This window comes from Hydractinia symbiolongicarpus, chromosome 3, assembly GCF_029227915.1.
Source record: "Hydractinia symbiolongicarpus strain clone_291-10 chromosome 3, HSymV2.1, whole genome shotgun sequence".
In the NCBI taxonomy this organism is placed as follows: Eukaryota; Metazoa; Cnidaria; class Hydrozoa; order Anthoathecata; family Hydractiniidae; genus Hydractinia; species Hydractinia symbiolongicarpus.
Window position 1 is genome coordinate 28,200,376 of NC_079877.1, and position 22,548 is coordinate 28,222,923.

The following is a 22,548-nucleotide window of genomic DNA, read 5'->3' on the forward strand; positions in this document are numbered from 1 at the left end:
GAAAATTGTGATTCTAATCTGCTATTTTGAAGACAGTCTTTGTCTATCAAACTGATTTTTGTTTTTATGTTTAGTACACTAGAAAAACCATCACTATCTTCAAAGTTGAAAACAAAAAGAAAAAAAGAAAAAGCTAAAAGCGCTGTCAAAAGTTCTTCTGAGCCTAAAATTGTTGCTTGTCCACATAGCAAACTTAGAAAGGTTAAATCACAAGAAAGTCAAGATCAACCTCTACCAGGACCATCTGGTGTTAAAAAGAAGAAGTCAGAAACTAATTGTTTAAAATCCTCTTTAAAGGAGGACTTACCTAAAGATAATTTAGATAAAGAAAAAACTAGTAGCACACGTTCACGAAGCAAAACTTTGCTACACAAAGAAGAAAATAAAGAATTTACCTTGAGAAGTAAAAGTGACAGTAAAGTGAACCATTCTCCTCAAATTAAGTCAAGAAAGACAAAAAGTGAAACAGACACATCAAATAAAAAGAGTAGGAAACGAAAAGCTAAGGAAGTTCCTACATATTCACCTAAGCGACTTCGGAGCTCATCACGCTCGAATCCTTTACCAGTAGTAAGTAAAGAAACAGCAGCCAAGACGGGTGGGCGCCTTTCACGTTTGCGAAGTGCCTCTGGTGCTGGGGAAACAGAAGACTCATCAGACAACCTGGGTTCTTGTGCCAGCAGCAGGTTAGTGTAATTATTTTTTTGATTGTGCAGCCACATGTTTTCATTATAATGTTGGTATATTCCTGCTTTTGTTATGGTTACCATGATCTTATCTTCATCATTCATCAGTATACAGGTTGACTACTTCAGAAAAAACATTTCAATTCTGTTAAGGATCTGTTAACAGAAATCATTTAAACAACACAATAATAGTAAAATACTGACAACTAAAATGTTCTGGTCCTTGTTTGTTTGTTTGTTTGTTTGTTTGTTTGTTTGTTTGTTTGTTTGTTTGTTTGTTTGTTTACCTTGTGAATCATGCCAATGTTGGCCAAGTCAAAATTAATGTTTAAATTTTTGTAATCTTTTTATATAAAACTGCTATTCACTTCCTTCACAAATAGATTTAATTAACATGCTTTCTGTCATATTGGAGAACATTAGTTAGCAGTTTAATTAAGTGATTAAAAAAAATTCTTTTTAAACTTGATGAACAAATGTGTGGTGTAGGACGCACAATGAAGAGCATATCATCTTTTATGTTAGTGATTTGTTTGATCAACTGTTGTTGTATATTTTCTGTGTATTTTTCTTGCATTTTTATTCATTCCTATTTTTTAAATATTATTGAGGGATAGGAAAGCACAAAATAAAACTTTACAGTGAACTCCTAAGATATTGTGTTCTCAACTTTTTGTCATACATTTTAAACAGTTTTCATGTTTTGTTTGTTGGTATTTTATGCCAACTTAGGTAAAAAACTTTTCTGATTAACCCTTGTTTTCTTGTTTTTCAAACAACTTAACATCTTTTTTTCTGTGGTTGAATCATAGTAATATTTTTATTCATAAAATACAAATCTTTTACCAAATAGTAAGCTTGAGATCTTGTGATATATTATAACAAGATATCAAGTTGATTTTCATATCAAAACATTATAACACTCATGTTCAACTTCAGTTATAGAAGGTAACAGAAAAATAATGTTCATTTCTTTACTCATAAAGTTCAAAGTATAATTGTTTTTCACACAGCTTGAAAATGCTATTAAGAACAAAATACAAGTGCTCAATTATTACAGCCATGTGCAATGTTACATTTAATTACTGTGTTTAGTATATATCTTAACTATCTTAACTAGATTTCAAGTCTTGAAAAATTATTAAATCAGTCTTGCACTCGATTTGTGGGTGTTCACATCTCCAGGTTTTTTTATAATTCAAATTCATTTATCTTTTTGTCATATAATATTTTTTTTTAATATTCACAAAACTGTGCTTCACTTCATTTATGTCCTAAGAGAGAAAACATAGAATGCCTAACAATCTAGCTAGCTATTAAAGATATTATAGCAACTAGGAACAACATGTGTTTTGTGCAACTTTTTTTTGTCTGATTGGGTATTATTTTGTTTCCAAGACACTATTCAAAAGTAAACATAAATGCTTTTGAATTCAGTTATTCTGTGCAAATCAATAGTTTATATTTAAATAAAAGGTTTTACCTGCCAAGTAAGATGCTACCATTTTTCTCAGTATAAATTTTATTGTAGCTAGGTTGCCAAGCAACCTTGGATTTAGAATGTTCTTTTAAGGTAGCATTAATATTAAGTTGGCATTAAAACGTTGTTGATTTAAAATTAATTTTTCGACACATTTTATATACATGCTTGTGTCTTCTGCTATAGTTGTATAAGTGTGATTTAAAAGTTTTCTTCATGTGTTTAGAAATTTCCTTACAATCTTAATATGTTATATTTTCATAACATTTTTTAGTGAGCTTTGATAATGTGCACTTAAATTATGAAACGAAACAACCTGTCGTGTCTAAAGTGTAGAAATCTAAGGCATCTTTTGCGATAACTATTCTTGTTTACTTACTTGCTTAAGCTGCAGAATGTTTTTATCTTATAAAAAGTGTCACCTCACATGTATAATTTTCTTACACATATACATAAAGCCATATTAAGGACCATCTTCTACAAATGTTTGTACGTACTTCGTACAGATTCTATTGGAAACTTTTTGTCCTTTTATTTTTAGAAAAATCTCTTTCCTATCATAATTTCCTAATGAAGTTCTTTTCATTATACCGTGTGTTCGTTTATCGAGCGTGCTATTATCATAACCGAGTAATAATCATAAAAAAGTTCTATTTACTGCATAGAAACAAGATCGTATTGAAATTAAACAATGCTGCATTTTATTCTAAAACCATCAAATCATGATCTATTTAGAACACATTCATTGATAACTAAACATTTTTCAAGACCAAAGTGGCTATTTTGAATAAACATTTGAAAATGATATTATAATAACAATAAAAAAGTGAAAGTAAATGTCTACCAAATAATCCTGTACAGATGTCCTGTAAGAAAGTCTACCAAACAAATGTAATAGTTGCAATCATCTCTTGCTTTGTTATAATGTTTTTAAATCTTTAAGTCAGCCTAAACTTCATATGCCTAAAATAATATTATTAGGGTGATTTTTTTACATTTAGAAGACAAAGGAGGTCCAGAAGGAACCGTGGTGAGGTGCCTGTTATGGAAAATGAGCAGTATGTTAAGATATTTTTTATAAAGAAAGAAGCATCAATCGTTCGAGGTCTTGTTTTGAAGAAATCTATGTTTTAGGATCTTGAGCTATTTCATTATTAATGATCTTGTTTAAAATGTTTTAGAAACAGTAACTCAACAAACCAGGAAGCAGCCGGCAACAATGGTGGCTAGTAGTCTTTTGTATTTCTTATTTTTGTTTTTTGTTGTTGTAACAGCTATTTGCAAACTGTTTTTTGTTTACAATAGGTTCACCATCAAATAACGAGGCTTCGTCATCAGGTGCCACTATGTCTTTTCCAGCAAGTGGAGGATCATCATGTATGTACAGGGAAAAAATTTTGGAATTTAGTTTGGAATTTGCCACAAAACAAGAACCTTCTGTGACTTTCCCCCAGGACTTTTATAGTTTGTCCACAATTTTTTATGTCTTTTTAAGAAAAAAAACCTTGGGAAAAATACTATAATTATTATTGTTTATGCACATTTTCATTTTAGCAAGTCAAGATGGAGAAGCAGGGCTGGGCCTAGAGGAAAGTGATATTTCTCGCTTACAAGGTACAGTAATCTGTATATATTCTACTACAGAATTACTAAGCAAGGAAAGATTTTGAAACTTTTTTATGAACTAGATTGGATTATTAAATGCAAATACGTCTGTCTGTAAATAATGTATGCTACCTTTAAAATTTGTGTAATTTAGTATATAAAGCAGGCCATTTCTTGAATAAAACTATGCCAGAGCTACAAAAAGCACTCACTAAAAAAATTATGAGTGCTATGGTGTGCGAAAAATCACACTTGTAAGCAAAATTTACAAGTGCAATGTGAAGTGTGGTCTATTTTTTTGTTTTACTACAACGTTGTGTGTTATTTAAGCTGTATAGAAATGAGGTTTAAATACTAAGGAATCGTCTTCACGATCTTTTCAAAAATAAATTCCAAAAAAATGGTTTTCAATTCGTTTTAACAAAGTTTCAAATCGCTTTGTTTGAATATAAAATCGTTTCGTAATCGTTTCCAAATAGTTTCGCATTCATTTCCTAATCGTTTCAAAAAAATTAAAATTAACTCTTTTCAACACTTTGTTAAATTCGTTTTAGTTCAAATCATTTCAAAATCGCTTCTACTATAACACATGTTTATAACACATCGCCGATTTCTAAAGAAATTAACTATTAAATCATGTAAATGTCTACATTCCTTGTCTTAAAAATAACAAATCGAGATCGTAGAAAGTGAAAAGATTGCTGTGGATTATTTAAAAACAATCAAAAGAGGATCATAGATAGTGAAAAGATAGCTGTAGATCGCTAAAAATCATAAAAACAGCATTGTAGAAAGCGAAAACTTTGCCGTAGATTCTTTAAAATTTATGAAAACGGTTACGTAGAAACCAAAAAAATTATTTAAAAATCATAAAAACGGCATGGTAGAAAGCGAAATTATCACCTTAGATTGTTTAAAATACATGAAAACGGCATTGTAGGAAACAAAAATATCGCCGTAGATCGTTTAAAAATCATGAAAACAAGATCAGAGAAAGCCAAGAGATCCATATAGATCGTTTAAAAATCATGATAGTTCTATAATATTTTGGATAAAGAAAAAAGTCACGAGTGCGATAAAAAGCTCTTGTAAGTTTTTTTTATGAGTGCGCGTGCGATCGCACTTGTCTGAAGGAATGGCCTGATAAAGGGTTGCGGAGCAAGAACAGGTAATTGAATCACGTTACACTCTGCATTATTTTTAGAAGAATGTGCATGTTCATATGATTTTTGTGCTCAATCAAGAATTTTTTTTTAGCATAGTTAAGTGACCTACTGTGGTAATACATAAAGTATTTACGTGACAAGTTGTTTTTATGTATATTATTTTACATTACATTACATTTTTTGTTTATTTAAGAGGTAGCTAAAACATAAAATCTTACATTTCATAAACAAGCCTAACCCTTATGGCATTAAGAACAAAGCTTATAAAAAGTTAAAACACCATAAAATAGATAAGAGCATAAATTACTGACGGAAGCAGTGAGTTTGCCAAGCAATAACAGTAATTATTGAAGACTCTCAATGGCTAAATTACAAAGTCTGTTACAGTATATATGCAACATGAATTATATCATGTACATGCAGTATTGGAATTAACAGTCATGATTTGCAAGTCATTTCCATTTTTTTGCATATCAAATTTATCTACTAAACATAAAATTCGCAGATTAAAACTTGTATTTCAAAACATGCAACAGGTGAAAATATAACTTAAAATTTACACAAGTTTTATGACGTCACATAACAACAATATATTCACCTACATGTATGCATGCTATTGTTTAAAAGTGCCAACAATCACAAAAACTATCAAAATTTTATATACATTTTTAATGAATAGACATTCTGTTCTTCACACCAACTACTAATCTGATAAAAAGTAGTCACTTTGATTGCTCTATTTTTTATAACAAAATACTTAGGGTAGGGTCTTCATTTTTAGACAGAACTATGGTGATTATCACACCTCTTTATCCAAAAATAATAACAAAGTTTCTTTTACTACATCAAAACACGTATGAAACTTAAGATCACTTTTAATATTTATTTCAAACCCTGTACATGTAAATGATACCCATACAAATTAAAATTTAATAAAGATTTTTTCAGTAAACTTGCATCGTTAGGTGTATCAACTACTTCTACCTGACTATCAGTCAGTTAGTACCTGATAATGTGTGTTTACTTAAAAAACCTGAATTATTTATAAATATACTATTTTTAAATTTCTTAATGTTTCTTATGTGTATGTGACTTTAGTTGCTCCCAGCCTGGATAAAATAAGACAACTTAATGCCCTATAAAAAAAATCAATTAAGAAAAAGTGTAAAATAATAAATTTTCTAATATTCTCTATGCAAAGCTTAATCTTTATTTGTGACTTCTTTATTTGCTATCTAGTTTAATTCAAAATGTGATGAGATATTATGTGTGTATTAATTATTAATTTTTTCCACATGCTTTTATTTGAGATATTATAATAAAACTGAAACAACAGTATTAAGGAAAAGATTTTTCAAGTTTTTTTAACATTAAGGTGGGATCTCATCTGCTGATAAAAATAAAAATCTATTTGTGTTTTTTTTATTGTTATTTTGTTGGATATGGATATATTTTATTTTATAATTTCATAACAACAAAAGATCTACAAACTAGCTAGAGTAATTTTCTTTTTAGCTATACTGGAAGCACGTGGTCTTCCTGCTCACTTATTCGGTAGTCTGGGCCCAAGAATGCACTTGCTTCTTCATAAAACATTCAATAGCAGTGCAGGTTTGCTTTTCTTGGTTGTTTTATTTTAGAAAATTTTATTGCTTTTTTGTTTTTCTCCTTCTATGGGAACTAAGAATTTTCACATTGTTTACTAGCTGTAGTCTAAAGAGTACTACTTGTTTTCATTGTAAGGGGACATAAATATAATGCCTGTCAAAGGTATGACAGTAACTAATGTGAATTTTTAGTGGCGTATACATAATAGTATCATACATTATCGAATGATTATTACCGTATTTAGTAGCTTACTTAACCTTACACAATAAACTACATACTTCTTTGGCAAAAAATAACCACAAAATAACCAATCAAAATCTGTTAATCAAGCAAATTCTCAAAAAAATTATTTTTTTGTCAACAAATAAGTAATTGAAAAGTAATGTCACTGTCTACTATATTGAAATTTTGAAAGACAGAATTATGCACATATCAGCAGAGTTAAAGCATATTGTAGTGTTTCTTATCTTAAAAATTTATTTCCCATGCTTTGAAAAATATTTTTTTTTGTTATCCTGCCTAAAGTTTATATTTAAATTATTTTAAACAGTTTTTTCATTGTGGCAATGTTATATTTCCCTTTACAACTTTCAGCCAACTAAGTTTAATTCATCCCAATCACATTACGTCTGATTTTTAACCCCTAATATTTCACAGGCACAAAAGCTCAACAGTTAATTACTTCCATGCAAAGTGACAACGAGGGTACTCAATTGCAAGGTGTTATGGAAATGTGCCAGGTAATGCATTGATTTATTTGTTTTTTTGTAAATATTAGGAGAATATGTTGTGGTTATTCACTTTTCACTATCAACTTTGCATTGTAGCTTTTAGTAATGGGTAACGAAGAAACATTGGGTGGATTTCCTGTAAAACAAGTTGTGCCAGTCTTGGTGAGGATTTTTAAAACTACTTCATTATGATGTTATGTGAATTTCTTCTACTTTATTGCAATTCACTCTTACTTGAAAAGTTGTGTCTTTAGAAAAACTAAAACACCGTCTTTTAAATTTAGATTGAATTATTACAAATGAAAGAAAACTTTGATATTGTAAGTTCAGTATTTTGTACCGTAAATTCTCTATTAAAGGGGCACCCCAGTGAAAAATTTATTTAAAAAAAATGTTCTTTTGATTAACCAATACATAAATATGTCAAAATAAACTTTTTACAATCGTTAAAAATCTTTATTTATACCGTAATCGGGTCTGTAAACATCTTCAAATAAATTTAAAAGTTTGCGCAAAGTCAAGAGGACTAGGTCGTAATAGATAAGTATACGTCACATTGTGCAGAAAGTCTGTGGGCTCAGCAGCACACCTAAAAGTTTGTTTACTTACTGTTTACATTGTTCCTTGATAAGACGTCTTGTAATAATGACAAAGATTGTAACGCAGAAAACTTAGCATTGAATAATTCTTTTCATGAAAAAGACTTTACAAAGCTACGGCCATACGACTTTAAACCTCATGTGTCTCACAAGGGAGAAGCTAATAATGATGCAAAGTGACAAGGTTTTTTTTCCTGACTCAAAGCAACGTTGTTAGCAATAAAGACTATCTTTAATTGCTTTTTTTTACATTCTTTTCATCCAAAAACTTTATCATTTGCTTTAGTAAAAAATTTTTTTTACCTTACAAGCCAATTTATTTTTATTTCACAGTTCAGCAATATCATTTCTCCACACATGATTTTTTGTGCACAAATGCAAACAAGTTTTATGCAACGTTGAAACTTTCTCCATGATAGAGGACCATTGAAATGGGTGATTGAAAGATCAAATAATATTTGTGTCGTGATAAGTTGGTAAAACAGGGGTATTAATATTGTATAAATAAAAATCATTTTTATGAAGAATAATTTTTATTTATACTATTATTAAGAAGCTACTGATTTATAAGTGGTTGTTTTGACAAAGCTGTTTTAGAAACTGCATTATCAGCATTACATGCAGCCTTAAACAGTAACAAAAATTAAAGAAAATGGGCACATTTACCACCTGGCATGTCCTTCCATCAAAAAAACTTCTTTTTTGAAAAACAAAGAATTGACTTGAGCCCTACGAAAAGATATATGTGTAACTAGAAAACTTTTTTGTCTGTGTTTGTATTGGAAATTGGTATAATGTGTTTTTATTTAATATAAAAATGTACAAAACGTTCTTTGGTTGTGTTCTGTGGATACAAGTACAAATAATGAAATGAGAAAAAATGAGAAACTTTGATCGTTCACTAGCTAAAATGGCATTTTTACAAAGTGGCAATATTTTAATATGGAAGTTTTTTTCCTGGAGATCTCATTTAAAAGAAAATCTGTGAAGTGCGACAAACAAATATAAAAACTTTGATTGCTTGGTAGATCACCTGCACAACATATTTTGTTTAGCCATTTTTGTCTGATTTATTTCTTTTTAACAGACGGGATTCTGTGAAAACTGACTTTTTGATCAATCGGTACATCGAAACGCAGAGCAACTCACCATTTTTTAAAGATTTAAAAGTAAATCTCGGACAAAAAGCGATTTAAATGTAAGCTATAGGTCTTACATGACCCTTCTCTGCGGTGGCTTAAACTTTCTGCACGATTTGATGTCATTTGTTTATAATCGGATCCAGTCCTAAATGAAATCGAGCATGTCTGTTTTTTTATGAGAAAAAAATTTAATATGCGAAGGTTAGTCAAACAATTTTAAATAAGAAAAACAAGTTAAGTAAGTTTTTTTTTATTTCTTATGCATTTCTGAGTACTTATAAAACAAAAAAGTTCCCCTTTAAACACCAAGACACTTTTTTGTGCTTCTGCAACAGAACATTAGTTTAAGAGGAGTGTTTTGATTTTTGTATACAGATAAAATAATTAAACCAATATCGTGAAAACAAAAAATACTATTTACAAAATACAGGATGACGATAAAGAAAGAAATAATACGTTTGTAAGGATAGGAGAGCAGATACCTTTTGTCAACTAAACCACAATATGGCAATGTATATATTTCACACTTTTCTATACTCAGTTACTATCATTTAAGTCTGTGACAGTTTCGCCAGTGTCAAATTATGTCATATTTTAGTAATTCACCAAATAGGATCTTCATCCACATTGTCATGGCACCCCTTTGACCTTAAAATATAAAGAAGCAATGCTTACATTTACACAGTTTGTACTTACAACGAATAATTTAGGCTCAACTTGTTATAATAAGTTCTCTTTTAAACTGTCGAATATTCAAAGAAGCATCCCTAAGGATTTAATTACTTAGCATGAGTTTTGTAATTTTTTGCTATGTCTTTCAGATGAATCATGCATGTCGTGCGCTGACATATTTAATGGAAGCTTTACCACGCTCTTCTGTTGTTGTTATTGATGCTGTGCCAGCCCTTCTCGAGAAAGTATGTACATGTGTAATCTATGTTTACCTTCCTCATGTTTTGTTTTTCTCATACAGCTAATTTTTGTGTGATTTTTTAGTTACAGACAATTGAATGTATGGATGTTGCTGAACAAGCTTTAACAGCCTTAGAAATGCTGTCAAAACGACACGGAAAAAATATCTTGCAGGCGGTAAGAATACTTTTAGTAAAAACTTGACAGTAGAAATTTTAAACACTGCTAAGCACTACGAAAGCTCATTTATACCAAGGTGAACTGGACGTATGTTGTTCACATATCTTAGTCAGACCGACAAAAAAACATGAAAAAGTGCTGGTTGTGCATTTCCGAGTAAAAAACGGAGATAAAAAACCTAAAGTTTTTAGAAAATACTGTTATAAAACCTCTTGTAATAAAGTTTTTTTTCTTACAAATTTCAATGTAGACAATAAGAACTAACTATCATTACACTTGAGTTCTTTCTGACATTTTGAAAATTATATGTCCACCATGAATTCTTTTGTATTTTTTAAGAAATGAGCAAGCAGAACTTGTAAGACCAGATTCTTTTTCGTGTGTAGATACAACTTTGGCTGCCCATGGTAAAACCAAGGGTTATAAATAATTTAACATGTAATGCGTAACATGTAATGAAAATAATCTTTTACCGAAAAATTTTAAATAAGTGGATTTTTCTAAGAACACATGTTAGCAATAAGTTGAGAAGAAATAGGTAAGAATACACCAAACTGCTCTGAAGTACTAACAGCACAACTTGAATTTCTTGCACAAAAAATCCAATGCTTACAATATTTGATAATGATTGTAAAGCGAGTGCTTCAAGAACTAAATTTTTGCTTCGAAAAGCATTTCTTTTGGTATAGTTGTTGTAATCAAAAAGCATGTCTAAGAAATTTATATGATTTCTTATCTTGGATGGTACGAATTTTACATAGTTGCCTTTATTGTTTATGTAGGGTGGACTAGGTTCCAGTTTGCTGTTTCTTGATTTTTTTTCAATAGTTGCTCAGGTAACATAGTTCTTTAACCATACTCTTTAATTAGTTTTTGGTCTGTCTCTACTATATCTTCTCTGTTTACATTTCAGCGCTCAGCTTTAGGAATTGCTGCTAATTGTTGCCACTCTGTGACAGCAGATGAATTTCATTGTGTTAAAGACTCCATTGCAATTTTGTCAAATCGATTGAATAACCAGGTTAGTATTCATCTTTTTATACTGGAGATCATGTTTGCCAAAAATTTGTTTATTGCTTGCATCTGGAATCTATTGTACTTGTTTCTTTCTCTAGGATAAGAAGTCACTAGAAAGTGTTTGTTTAGCATTTGCGAGGTTGGTTGACAATGTTCAGAAAGAAAAGGTGTGTTTTCGTTGATGTGATATTTAGCAGTTTGCATTTAAATTTTGACAAACATTGGCGGAAAATTGGAAATATCGTAGATATCTGAACCAAGAAAGTTTTGTTTTAGGAATTATTGGAGAGTCTCTGTGAACATGGCTTGTTATCCAATCTTAAACAATTGGTATGTTTTCTGTTTTTATTACGTTTTATTATTTTTTGTGTATTGGTAACGGGCAAATAGTACCCCCTTCAATTGCTTTGTGACCCACGTAGGGCTTCAAGAATTAAAAATCTTGGTACACATCTTTTTGTGTACCTTATAAGTTGCTTAAGTGCATGAGGGTGTACCTCGTATCTTTATGCACCTCAAAAGCCTGTAGGCGCATGTGTGTACATCATTCATGCACCTGAGCTTGTGTCTCAATGTCAGTTGTTAATTTGCATTTGTAATAAAATGTTTACAGTTGATTTAAAAAAGCAAAATAGGTGCATTTCAGTTAAAGTTTATATCTGGTATTATATCAGCTTGTGTTCTCTTCTTGTTTAGTTGGTATTATCTCCACCTGTCATCAGTAGTGGTAGCTCTGTTATGGTTATAAGAATGCTCGCTGTTATGTGTTCTAGATGCCCATCAATAGCAGTAAAACTAATAAAACTGGGTACTAACATTTTCTTTGTGTTAGTAAGACATCATTATATAGAGAATTTGTTACAACATCAAATTTGTTTTGATGCTTCTGTTTTGATGCTTCTGTTTTGATTGAAAAGGATGTTCTAATTTTTTATTGTGTTAGTACATTCTATGTTAATTCATTATGGTTTTAGCACACATTAAATAATGTTTAGTATTCCTTAAACATTTCCTATTGCTTTTAGATATTGCAGAAACTATAAGATACTTATTAATAGGCAGCAATGATATACCACTTGATGATATAGTTGAACTTGTTCCCAGAAGTCCACAAGAACTTTATGAGATTACATGCTTAATTTGTGAACTTTTGCCAAATTTACCAACTACAGGCATATTCTCTGTTGATGGATACCTTAATAAAGGAGCCTCACATAATAGTACCCTGGGTAGTTGGCAGTGGCGTGATGATAAAAATTCTTGGCATACTTATCTTTGGGTTGATAATCGTATTATTGAAGCAGCCTACCAAAGTGGTGAAGATGAAATCAGTTTGTCGACTCTTGGTCGAAATTATATAATTGACTTCACCAGCATGCAACAGGTTTGTTAATGTTCTTTCAAAGACTAACTTACTTCTCAATTTACCGGATGTCATTAGACTGCTTATCTGTTTCTGAAATTCTAACAATTTTAATTTTTGTAGATAAACGAAGATACTGGTACAATTCGTTCTATACAACGGAAAGCTGGCACTGGACAGCAGGCTTCAATTACCAGCTCAAAAGTTAACGAAGAAAAACGAGATAAACGTTCAATTATTTTTGATACAGAGCCTACTCTTGGAAAAACTATAGTTCAGTCTTTAATAGCTGTGATTTACGATGTTTATTATTCTTCTGTTGGACCTGCTGTAAAGCATAAATGTTTGTGTTCTATATTAAAAATGCTATACCATGCTCCAAGGACTTTACTGAAAGACGTATTAGTAAAAATACCAATATCAAGTTATATAGCTGGAATGTTGTCCTCCAAAGACTTACGCATTACTTGTTCAGCTCTGCAGAAATCTGATATTTTAATGTCGAAACTCTCTGATACCTTTCATGTATATTTTCGGAGAGAAGGTGTCATGCATAAAATTAAAAAACTTGCTGATAGCAATCCCAGTCCATGTTTGACACCACAAAAAAACAATGTAATATTAGAAGAAGAAGAGAAACATTCACAAGCTATAGCCAGCACTTCGTCAGGCAAGAAATCTAATAGTGCAACAGATTTACCAAAAGGTTTTGAAGATCTTGGTGATAATGGGAATGATTTGTCAACACCAACGTCAACTTCAAGGTAAGACCATAATCATATGATTAGACCATTTAGTATCTGATGGTTTATAGTTTGACGTCGCATTTAAGAGATTAGCGATGTCACAAGATCTGAGGTGAAAATTTTTTTATAATATTATTTTGGGAGGCATTCCAACTTGTGTCTTTAGTAGCAACTCTCTCAGTCTTAAATTCCTTGTCTCTAATAGCCAGATGTTGAATTGTTGTATATAAAAAGATCATGTCATTAAGTACTTGCTTTTTAAATAGAATAATTGTTTTCAATTTCATGTCACAAATGATTCGTATTTTTAATTTTTTTTTTTACACGTTAGCTTGTCACTTTTGAAACACGAATTGTAAATTGTAAATATGAAACCCTCCAATGGACCTTTAATCAACAGGTTTTGCTCGGATAACATTTCAATAAAAACAAAACATTTTTCAAAAAGTAAAAAAGAACATTTTTGGTCAAAATCCGAGTATCCATTGCTTCCCACATTTCTGTTTAAACTATACATAGGGATAGGGTAATCTACTGTTCCCTAATTTATTACTTATTTAGAAAAAAGAAAGTAATGAAATACATAGGCAAAAATGTAATTGCCACAAAATGTTACAAAACACAGGTCATTGGAAAACAATATTGAATGTCAATATTTATCTATTGTAACATAACTTTCATATAATTTATGATATAATTTAAATAAGGTAAAGTTTGACAAGTGTGTTTACTTCTAGGCTTGCAGCTTTTAAAAGCAAGAGAAGAAACTTAAAACGTTTCGGCCGACAAAGATCATCAAAAACTTCTGTTAATGACGATTCACCTCCTAGTGCTAACACAAAGAGGTTATCACATGAACCAATGAGACCAAAATCTGCAACATTTTCCTCGTTTTCAAGTTCTTCTGGGTCTTCTAATAAAGGATCGTTTTTTTCAAACTTTGCACCAAGATGGGGTCATTCACAGTCTTATCAGAATAATGCTTCATCATCTGGCAACACGTCAGAAAAATCTTTAAAGGTACGTGAATTCTCAAACACCATCTTATTATAAAAGTTCAAATTGAGTCTTTCTATTTTAATTTCTTTCATGTCAGCAAAAAGTTACAGACACGAATTTTCTTTTTGCCTCAGCAAACATGTTTAACGTCACCAAACTTGTGTTTTACGTCAGCCATTTATATTTTTTTTTGCCACCACATACTCCCATACGCAAACAATAGTTAAATTAAGAGGGAAATAATAGCAAAACCTTTGTGTAAATGACATCCAACTTTGAAAAGCATGTCTGCAAATATTTGCCAGCATAAATCTAGAATTTTTGTTACCATTTGCCAATTGCTGAGTGCCGATGTGAATTAGAAAGGCTGTGAAAATGCAGGAAGGGCAAACCAACAAGCCAGCTTAATAATTCAAGTCAAGGACTGAAAAGCACATTTTTATGTTATGGTCCCCTAAGTATAAGGTGAACACAACATTCTTATGATTTAAAACAAGAACTAATTTGTTGTTTCTATGCATGGAAGTTGGTTTTAACTTTTTTGTCATCTTCGTCTAAATAATACGATTTTGATTAGATTTATATTTTTAAATAATATTGTGGTGACAGCAAGTTTGTCTTTGTTTTCCATTTGTTTGATTAGATGCTTCTTGGAAGTTAGTTTTTTTATTATAAGCATGCCATTCATTCACAGTATTACAGGTTTTTTAATGCTCGTTTAATGTTGTGTCTCAAATAAAACAAACAAACAAACAAATAAAATAATGAGAAATGATCGTGTAATTTTGTTACAGGAAAAATATTTGAAAGAACAAGAACAAAACAAAGAAAAAGTTAAGTTATGGATAAAAAAGACAGGTATGTTAAAATTATTGTAATAAAGATTACAAGCATGGATAATAGTCAAGAGATCTTTTTTAATATGTTGGTCAACTTTTTCCATGAAATTATTTAGGCACAAAATTAGTGTAAGTTTTAAAAAAATTGTGGTAATTTAATGCCCCTTGGTAAAGTGTAAGCCTAAATATCAGGGATGTTAAAAAAAGTTTACAAAGAAATATTTCAGCAAGACTCATTCTGGATGAAAACATGACCAAGACTGGAGAAGATAAAAATTCTAGATATATCTATATGTTCGATTCTGTAAATTACATGCATGCCGGAAAAATAGCCATATTTGTTTTTCGTCGCCATCAGCTCGACTTTCGTGTAAGTCACTAAAGTCAAAAACCAACAGCCGTTCCGTAACCCCTTTAAAGTTCCTGACTAATTTTTCTAGCAATGGCGAAACAAAGCTTGCACACACATGCACACTTTGTTCTTCTATTAGACTGACATAAAAAACTAATATCTTCCTGATACGGTTCCAATAAGACTAACTGCAGGGCGTTTTGTAGTCATTTTGAAATAAACAAGAGAAACTGGTTTTCAATATTTATTCTCAATGTAAAAATACACCTGCCCATAAAATTTTGTCTTTTAAAGTTCCTGATTTGCGTTATTTTAATGCTTTTTTTTGACAGACATATTTGCATTAATTTCCTTCGTGTTAATTTGGTGGTTTTTAATTTTGTCCTAAAATAAGGTAATCAGGAAAAGATGTAGGGACAAAAATTCAATGTATCAAGGGTTGTGGAGTAGGAGCGATTTTACTTTTGTTTGGTTGAGGTTTAAAGGGATTTCTAAGTTGAAAATAACATTGAACTGATGACAAAAAAGATCCACAAAAATTTACTTCTCTGCATTGATAAAGTTTAAATGTGTATTCCTTAACGGTTCAAACATTGACAGAAAAACTTTACTATTATTTTTATACAACATCATAATTTATGAAGCATAATTGAATCTGGATAATTTTAAGAAATTAAGAACTTTCAAGGACTTCAAAGGTCTGCAAAATGAATTTGACATTTTTTACTTTACTTTTGGCTCCCTTTAAAAACCTGAAAAAATATAACATTTTCTCGAGTAGGGAGTGTTGAGGGTAGTTGATGTTGTATGAATTCACTATGACATTTGCTAGTTTTGGATTTTAGCACAAGAGTTTTATGATCGATATTTCGCTGAGGAGGCTGGTTACTCCCATCCAGCTTTGGATATACTACAAAAGCTGACATCATCATCAGACGAACTCTCACTAAATGTAAGTTTTCATGAAAAATTAGAACAATTAATTTATATATTTTTTGTTGATGGAAAAAAACTGCTTGTGAAATAGGTTAACAACTTTACCTGAGCCTGTTTGCTTCCAATGCAGCATTTTTTGATTCATTTAAATTGTGATTGATGTTTATATTGTGATTGTAGAGCACAACAGATGTCAAAGCATTGCAAGGTCTTTGTGAGGTTTTGTTAAATGAAGACATTCAAGCTGGTGCATCTCCATTTGAAATTGTCCATAGTGGCATGGTAACAAAGCTGTTAAAGTAAGTGCAGACCAAGTGTACGGTAATAAGGAAATTAGTCTATTTTTTTTCTATATCTGAATAGAGGTATAAACAGTATAAATACTATAGTAGTATAGTTAGCGAGTTATTTTGAGAGGATTTTTGTTGCAGCAATTTAAAGAATAAAATTATACAATAAACCACATCTACACTTGTTTTGATCTTTTTAGATACATCACATGTGAAGGCTGCAAAACAGACATTCCTCGTGCAACCAGAATCAAACGATTTCTTTCCACCTTCTTTGGTATTCAGGTACAGAATTTTCCTAAAGCTAGTTCTCACTGACTTGAATATCATTTTCTTAAATACATAACAATGATATTGATACCATTCTCAGTTGGCTTTTGTGCTGAAATGTATTTGTGAGAACTTATTCCTGTAAATGATAAATTTCCATTTTTTTTTTGTTATATCAGGAGCACCGTGAAGTTTCAACGCACACCGAAATAGTAAGTAACAGTTTGTGTTCTGTATTATAATTTTTTACAAAGGTCTTGATAGACACAAGGCCGTTACATAAACTGTTTTGAAAAGTTTGCGAATTTATTTCTAAAATTCAGTTTCCGTTTAAATTCCATAAATTATACTCTATTTTATATTATTAAGTAAACCAATCAAGGGTCATTCATTCTGTTACCTTGATCCATTGAATTAACAACATTGAAGATAGAGACAGTTAATTATTTTCACTTGGTGCTGACAATACTTCTTCGATAATCTTATAAAAAAAAGTAACAGAGCTAAAAACAAGATGCACAAATATGTCTGGATTTTTGCTACTTAGGCAACATTTTTTGCCACATAGGCCTTTAAATCCCAGGGTATTCAGTCCTTTTTTCGATTTTCTTTGTAACGTTGGATTCTGACAACAATTGCAAATTTGCCATTATACTATTGATGACAACTGTAAAAGATGTTTAAAATTTTGAGAATTTGTAAAGTCCAGTAGTCAATAATCGCAAAAGGACTTAGGACTGAAAATCTTAGGATAATTTGTTTTTTTAAAATCTTAACGGATAATAATTCTCCTTCCTCCTCATTTTTTTCGACCTTAGCAGGGCATTGTATGGATTGTAACTACCACAGGGTTGTCACACCTCCTTAATTTTCAATTTTTAAATGTCCTCTAAAAGTAGATTTTTAACAATCTTCTCGAATCTCCTTAATGTTAGTTTTATAACATGTCACCAGTTTTTTATGAAAATACTATAATGTCAAAAAAGTTAAAATTTTCATCAAAATCATCATCCCCAAATTCGACTCTTTAAAAAAGGTGAATTTCAACCTGATATATACGTCTGCTAAAGGTGATTTTGTTTGGCCATTTCAGGAAACAACTAATCCAATAAAATGTCCAGTAAGAATCAATATTTCAAATTTGCATCACTAGACATTCTTTCAGTAATAAAAAGAATATCTTTAATTTCCCTTTTTTATTTAGAAAACATCTATAAAACCACCCATTGTGCCTCTTGTGCAGAAATTAAATCTGTGCATTAATCAACTGGAACAGGTTCGTTGTAGTGTTTCAAAATTTTGTTCATCGTTCCGTCTCTTTGCTTCATATTTACCTAAAAGTTCTTGGAGGGAGGTCGCTCAATTTTTTATCCTAGCTTGTAAGACTGTAAAACCATTTTAGTTCCCTGTTAAATGTCAAGACATTCCCGGTGCAAGTATGGCTGGTGGATCAAGGTCAGTTTCATTTTACCTTGGGAATTTCTCTCCCATACTAATAATTGTATTTATTCTAAATGAACATTCTAAATTTTACATTGCAGGGGATCATCAGCTTTGCGTTTTTTCAACACTCATCAAATCAAGGTATGGATATTAAAATCAGTAACACTTTCTCTCCCTTCAAAACACTCTGTAGTCAAATCGAATATGAATGCAAAGACGATTTTAACTATTGTTTTAAAATTAACAACTAATTTTATTCATTCTCTCTCAGCTTGTGTAAAATACTATAATATGAAAAAAAATCATAGGACTTCTCTATCACTCAGTGTGTGACAAGGTTTTACCAACATCCATGTTTACATTTAGTGCCATCTCCAACGTCATCCTGATTGTACCAACGTGAAACAGTGGTCAGGTGGTGCTGTTAAAATTGATCCGTTGGCATTAGTGCAGGTACTTGCATGTTTCTTGCATTCAAACGCTCTACCTGTCTTGTCTTGTTCGATGTTAGGAAGGAGGTCTAGTTTATGTTTTACGAGCAATATAAGTATAACCTCTACTTGTCATCCTGATTTTAGGCTATCGAGAGATATCTGGTTGTCAGAGGATACGGGCGTACACGCGAGGTAATTCTCACAATTTAAATTTTAGTGGCTGAAATTTTATGTTGGTGTTTTCTACTGCGTGTTTTTTGTTAAAGGATATTGACAATGAAATGAGTGATGACGATGACAGATCGGATGATGAAATCGAAGAGTCATGGGTATGGAATATTTTCAAATTTATATTATTAAAAACTGAACATGATTTTTATAAGGCTGTGACCACAAAGTTTCCTGATTCTAATAATTCACATTCCATTCTTTTTAGGCAACGCAATTGCAAGGATCAGGAAACTCAAAGTACGTGCATACTGGTTTTTATTTAATCCACTGAATATGTGATTTCAATGTGTTTTGTTTTTAATTTAGCAATGGTCAATAATTATCTGTAACAGATACGTAGTTTTCTAGTAGACTGTTATTTTCTAATGTGATTGCGGATTTAATCTGTGACTAGCAATTACAATGTTTATTAATCTTTTCTGCTTAAAATTGGACACTCGAACAGATTTGATGTTTTACACGGTTGTCTAGTTGCACCATGGATGTACGTGGTGAAAATGAACAAAGCAGAAATATCCAATTCTTTAGTTAACATAGTATTTATGATATTTAAAATTTCAGTTATATGTATCCTGTGTTTCTATTCTTAAGACAAATTTAACGTTCAATGGAGCTATACTTTATGTCTTCTCAAAACTTCAAAATATGTTGTTATTGTTTTTTTCAGGCACGTATTAGAATTCACTTTAAACGGGCACGTCTTACCTTACAATATGACAGTTTATCAAGCAGTACGACAGTATGCACAAGCTAATGTAAGTATAGTCAAGTTTGCGTCATTGACTGCATAATACATAACACGATGAAATACTGAACGCTGAAATGTTTCTTTGCTTCCATCATTTTATTTTGATGTTTGACCCAGACTTTTAAAATAGTCTTTGTTTTTTTTACATATTTTAATTTTTAGTTAAAACAATACGTTTTTATCCCCTTTTATTCTGGTAATCTGTTATTTATTAGTTTGACGAGGAGAGTGAAATTGACGACGATACTGGTCCATTTGGTCGAGCAAGTATTTGGTCCGGTACACACACCCTTTAGTAAGTCTCGGCATACCTTATTTAAGCTTACATTTAGCTGCGTTTTCATTAGACAAAAAGCGTTGCATGGGGGTGTTAGGATATCGAATGAACGTTTTGTTACCCTCAGAAAGGTAAATTTGTGCGTAATTTTTCATATTAGAGACTTTTCACTATGTAGGTTTTGATCCTGATGTAAGATATACCAGGTGACGAAGAAAGTTTACATGGAAATAGCAAAAAGTCACACAGCCCTTTAAAATATATAAGACTAGCATAAATTTGCGAAAAAGATGTTCCTACTGTTAAAAACAATGTTTTTATGATTTTTCAAACAATGTCAACTCACATTAGTTTTTTAAGTCTAAAAACACATTTAGGCATTCTGTCCTCCCTTTTTTTAATAATAGTGACGTTTTAGAAACACAGCCATGCTATGTGAAGTAGCTATTAAACTTACCTCTCTCTCTAAAACATGTTTTCTATTTTCAGCTTCAAACCTATATGCCAACAGGCTGAGAATAAAAATGCAAATGTGCCAAAAAGAACCAAATCTGATTTTTCCGTGAAATCCATTTTAAGAAGCAAAACTACATCCATGATAGAAGCACCAAAACAAAATGGTAGGTGTAGTAACTAGTGAACAAAGATAGTACAACACAGTGGTAGGTATAACTAATAGACAATAAAAAGTGGCATGTCAGTTAACTTTTTTTATTATCTTGTTTATTTAGGGTTTGCAGCATATCTAGATGATAAATTACCTGGCGACTTTTGTAAGTTTTTTCTTTAAATTGGGTGACCGATACAATCATTTAAACTTATCTCGTTAAAACTAAGGGCTGGTGTACAACTTTGTTTTACCTCTGTGTACTGTGGCTATGATGTCTATTTTATGTTTCTTTTATAGCTATCAAGGATCCATCGCTGGAAGTAATATGTCTCTTGAGGGTTCTCTTTCACTTAAATTCCAACTGGGGAAGATACTTTGATGTTAGTATTTGTTGTTCTTTTTACGTAACAAATTTGTAAATCATTTCATCTCAATTTGTCTGATAAATTATTTTGTGTTTAGTTACAAACATCTCGAGCTGTTGTGTCAACATTAGAATTTGTGAACACCAAGTTAACTGCTAAAGCTACGAGACAATTACAAGGTAAAACTGGTTGTGTTTTTTATAGTGATATTTCATATGCATTCTGATTGGCAGAATTTCCTTTTTCTCTGCCAATAAATCGATCAGTCCGTACTAACATATTGTTTCTTAATAAATAAGTAGAAGATAATATTAATTGTAAATATCCTGTGTTATGGTGTTTGACTATCTATGTCTATATTTGATTCTTCAGATCCATTGGTTATAATGACAGGAAACCTTCCCTCATGGTTGGTCGAGTTAGCAAAAGCCTGGTGAGGAAGTTGTGTCTTACCACCTCGAAATTTTTTACTCAGTAACAAAACAATAGTATTTTAAATTTGTACGTACTTTTTTTTAGTGCGTTTATTTTTCCATTTGAGTGTCGACAGTTGTTGTTCTATACGACTACTTTTGATCGTGATCGAGCTGTTATGAAACTCCAGGTTTGTACACTTCTTTCTGTTGTTGTTTTGGTCTATTTCGATGTTAAAACTTAACACTGTGTAAACCAAACGTTAAAGTTGCACTTGGCAGTCGATAAAAACCCTAAATCGTTTCAGTCTAGCTAATATACATTCTGTCGTAGTGTATGCAGCCTTAAATGCTTTTTTTCATAAGTTTAAGAATCGTTGGAATTGTTATTTTAAAGTCATATTCACATTTGCATTTGTTTGTATGAAAGAATTTTCGTTGTGTGTCTCAACCTTAAAATATAACAAAGGAATAATTACCTCAAGTTATTCAATTTTTGCGAAGATTAATTTTCAGGAATTAATCATGTTAAAATATTTCGAAGACAAAGATAATTTATTTCTTACTTAACTTGCTCATATCACAAAGCGTGATCACTATTTTTATTGAAAATTTACTGAGAAGAAAAATAAAGATTAATTTTAACAAATAAATCATTACTAGCAATCTCGCAAAGATGTATTTTCGCGAAAAGACCTTTTCAATATTTCTCGCATTTGGATAACATTCGCTAAAGTTGCGAAAATCAATTTACGCGAACGTTGTTCAACAACTCAAGATATTTTATATTCATTTAAATCTTATTCATATCTGGTGATTATTCATCAACAAAGAATTGTTCTCTTGCAGGAAACAGTACCAGATCTAGCAACAGCAGACAGCAGCGATAGAGTAACACCACGATTGGATAAAAAGAAGGTAATTTTATTAAATTTTATTTTATTAAAAAGTTGATCCTTGCAAGTTGAAAAGATTATGTAACAATCATGACGGTTTTATTTTTGTGTTTTATATCTGGGAGTTCTTCTTAATTAATCAAAAAGCTGTATTGTTTTGGCCTGTGTATCCAATTTTTATTGTTGTAATCGTTCCTCACAAAAAATACA

At 31.0% G+C, this 22,548-nt stretch overlaps 1 protein-coding gene across 3 annotated transcripts in view; it reads left to right on the forward strand.

The window, feature by feature from the left end:
- Nucleotides 1-22,548, forward strand: part of LOC130636640 (E3 ubiquitin-protein ligase TRIP12-like) — a 34,427-nt gene that overhangs the window by 6,930 nt on the left and 4,949 nt on the right. For 2 of the 3 annotated variants that reach the window (XM_057446431.1, XM_057446429.1), the window contains 41 exons: nt 75-686; nt 3,168-3,224; nt 3,348-3,388; nt 3,472-3,543; nt 3,721-3,780; nt 6,453-6,548; nt 7,203-7,285; nt 7,373-7,438; nt 7,561-7,596; nt 9,839-9,934; nt 10,014-10,106; nt 10,892-10,945; nt 11,023-11,130; nt 11,225-11,293; nt 11,403-11,456; nt 11,823-11,934; nt 12,152-12,510; nt 12,613-13,253; nt 13,973-14,255; nt 15,029-15,092; nt 16,271-16,377; nt 16,542-16,660; nt 16,852-16,936; nt 17,101-17,133; nt 18,015-18,041; nt 18,126-18,197; nt 18,324-18,376; nt 18,463-18,505; nt 18,731-18,817; nt 18,943-18,990; nt 19,065-19,127; nt 19,235-19,266; nt 19,697-19,784; nt 19,993-20,072; nt 20,544-20,674; nt 20,786-20,827; nt 20,962-21,044; nt 21,127-21,208; nt 21,402-21,462; nt 21,549-21,633; nt 22,292-22,360. In XM_057446431.1, the coding sequence (XP_057302414.1) occupies nt 75-686; nt 3,168-3,224; nt 3,348-3,388; nt 3,472-3,543; nt 3,721-3,780; nt 6,453-6,548; nt 7,203-7,285; nt 7,373-7,438; nt 7,561-7,596; nt 9,839-9,934; nt 10,014-10,106; nt 10,892-10,945; nt 11,023-11,130; nt 11,225-11,293; nt 11,403-11,456; nt 11,823-11,934; nt 12,152-12,510; nt 12,613-13,253; nt 13,973-14,255; nt 15,029-15,092; nt 16,271-16,377; nt 16,542-16,660; nt 16,852-16,936; nt 17,101-17,133; nt 18,015-18,041; nt 18,126-18,197; nt 18,324-18,376; nt 18,463-18,505; nt 18,731-18,817; nt 18,943-18,990; nt 19,065-19,127; nt 19,235-19,266; nt 19,697-19,784; nt 19,993-20,072; nt 20,544-20,674; nt 20,786-20,827; nt 20,962-21,044; nt 21,127-21,208; nt 21,402-21,462; nt 21,549-21,633; nt 22,292-22,360 (4,546 nt within the window). The remainder of the gene's footprint in view (nt 1-74; nt 687-3,167; nt 3,225-3,347; nt 3,389-3,471; nt 3,544-3,720; nt 3,781-6,452; nt 6,549-7,202; nt 7,286-7,372; nt 7,439-7,560; nt 7,597-9,838; nt 9,935-10,013; nt 10,107-10,891; nt 10,946-11,022; nt 11,131-11,224; nt 11,294-11,402; nt 11,457-11,822; nt 11,935-12,151; nt 12,511-12,612; nt 13,254-13,972; nt 14,256-15,028; nt 15,093-16,270; nt 16,378-16,541; nt 16,661-16,851; nt 16,937-17,100; nt 17,134-18,014; nt 18,042-18,125; nt 18,198-18,323; nt 18,377-18,462; nt 18,506-18,730; nt 18,818-18,942; nt 18,991-19,064; nt 19,128-19,234; nt 19,267-19,696; nt 19,785-19,992; nt 20,073-20,543; nt 20,675-20,785; nt 20,828-20,961; nt 21,045-21,126; nt 21,209-21,401; nt 21,463-21,548; nt 21,634-22,291; nt 22,361-22,548) is intronic. The other variant, XM_057446430.1, reaches the window with a different exon arrangement.